The sequence below is a fragment of the Propithecus coquereli genome, unplaced genomic scaffold, assembly GCF_000956105.1.
Source record: "Propithecus coquereli isolate 6110/MARCELLA unplaced genomic scaffold, Pcoq_1.0 Scaffold74, whole genome shotgun sequence".
NCBI lineage: Eukaryota > Metazoa > Chordata > Mammalia > Primates > Indriidae > Propithecus > Propithecus coquereli.
The window spans coordinates 5,597,420-5,599,316 of NW_012153507.1; the positions used below are offsets into that span (position 1 = coordinate 5,597,420).

The 1,897-nt window shown below is 40.2% G+C and overlaps 1 protein-coding gene across 1 annotated transcript in view; it reads left to right on the forward strand.

Annotated features, from left to right (window-relative positions):
- The window catches only part of DCAF8 (DDB1 and CUL4 associated factor 8), a 74,447-nt gene that overhangs the window by 38,924 nt on the left and 33,626 nt on the right, over positions 1-1,897 (forward strand). Inside the window, exon 10 of the mRNA XM_012661846.1 lies at positions 1,754-1,828. Coding sequence (XP_012517300.1) covers positions 1,754-1,828 — 75 coding nt within the window. The remainder of the gene's footprint in view (positions 1-1,753; positions 1,829-1,897) is intronic.

Consider the following 1,897-nt stretch of genomic DNA (forward strand, 5'->3'; position numbering starts at 1 on the left):
ATGCCCGGCTAATTTTTTCTATGTATTTTTAGTTGTCCGATTAATTTCTTTCTATTTTTAGTAGAGACAGAGTCTCACTCTTGCTCAGGCTGGTCTCAAACTCCTGAGCTCAAACAATCCACCCACCTCGGCCTCCCAGAGTGCTAGGATTACAGGTGTGAGCCACCATGCCCGGCCTGACTTTAGTTTTTAATCTTAAGAAAGTATTGCAATCGTTTCCATTTCATAGGACTTTTGTAATTAATGTGATTGATTTTAAACCCCAGATGGGGTAGAAGATATTGCTGGGATGCTCAAGAATGTAAACAGAAACTATTGAAAGGGGAGAACAAATGCTGTGTGAGGAATGCTGTCCAAAAATGTATACATCAGAGTAAGAGGAGGAAAACAGCATGCTTTACAACTAGCTCTTCACTGTTTTTCTTTGTAAGGCTGCTTTACATGTCTGTTTTTTTGTTGGCACTGTCTTTCATCACCACCCTTCCAGGTATCCTTTCCTCAGATTCGGCCTCAGCCTTGCTCTTGCAGTAGTTCTACTCTCCCACCTTGGCCTACTATGAGCAATCTTTGGGCAGCTGTTTCTTGGCAGAGAACACTTTTTATGAAGCAGCTTGGATTTCTGTAGAGAGAGTAGGGGGTAAGAATAAGGATGGGGCTGCTTCTGGGATAATTGTTATGGGAATGAAAGGGCTGTTGAAAGATTAGAGGCCAGTGTGCCTGGGTACAAGGGCTGGGGTCATAATTATACTTTGTCTTTTACCAGTGCCTTTTGTCCAAGGCACTGAAAGGGCTTAACAAAATTCTGCTCTGAATAATATTATTCTTTGCTCTTTGGAATTTACTGGAGGTGGCAGTGAGGCCCTCAGAGAAAAAAAAAAAGTGTTAATAGTGGAATAAAAGAAAATAAGCTAGATATCCTGATTCCTAGTTAAGAAAAGATAAGTCTGGTGAAAGTTGGTGGAATTAGGTGAAAAAATGTTTGCCATTATATGAAATGGGCTGAGATGGTTTAATGGAAATGTTACCATTTTTCCCCCCACCTTTGCCTGGGTGACTGTCTGTTAGTCCCTAAGAGAAAACAAATAAACAGCTTTAAGCTTCTTTCTTAGGGTAGAGTGCTCCTGAGTTCTAATTCCAGCTCTGCTTCTTATAATCCTTAATTAGTATTTGTGCCTATAATAAGTTTGAAGAGAGCCATCTGAGTGAACATAAAGCCTAAGCTCTTACCCCAAGAACTTGATTTCTTCTATCTCTGTTGATTTGTGTATAAAATGGTACTCAGAATCTGACCCACCTCATTTTGTTGTGAAAACAAGTATTTTATAGAGTTTGTAGATATATATGACTATTTCTTAAATACATTGGAAGAGGGCATTGCTGAAGCTAGTTTTTTGTATTTCGTATTGAGTTGAGGCTCTTTGTTTGCAGTACCTGTCACTTTATGTGTCTGCTGTTCCAGGTTTTATTTCAGTTCCCAGTTTCCCATCTGAAAAGCCACTGCCAGTTACTCAGTGAATAAGGGTAAAGAGATGGCAGTTGACCTGCCCAAAATTTGTACCTTTATGGAATTTAGACAGGGGAAAAAAAATTCTGGTGTGCTTTTCGGCAGCTGAGAAGCCCTGTTAAGCACACACACAAAAATCATTTATATAAAAATGATAAAGCCTGTACACTGTTAAATCTCCTTGTCTCTTTTGTCATCTTTCCCAGGTCGTTTCCTAATTGTTTTATTTTCTTCCTCTCCCAAATTCAGGCTGGCTACAGCAAACATCATTCAAGATGTCCAGCAAAGGGAGCAGCACAGATGGCAAAACAGACTTAGCTAATGGTAAGGGGCCAAAATGAAGGTGAAGCTAATTTTCCTGTCAGCTGAGGTTCTCCTCCTCCCCCACCTCCC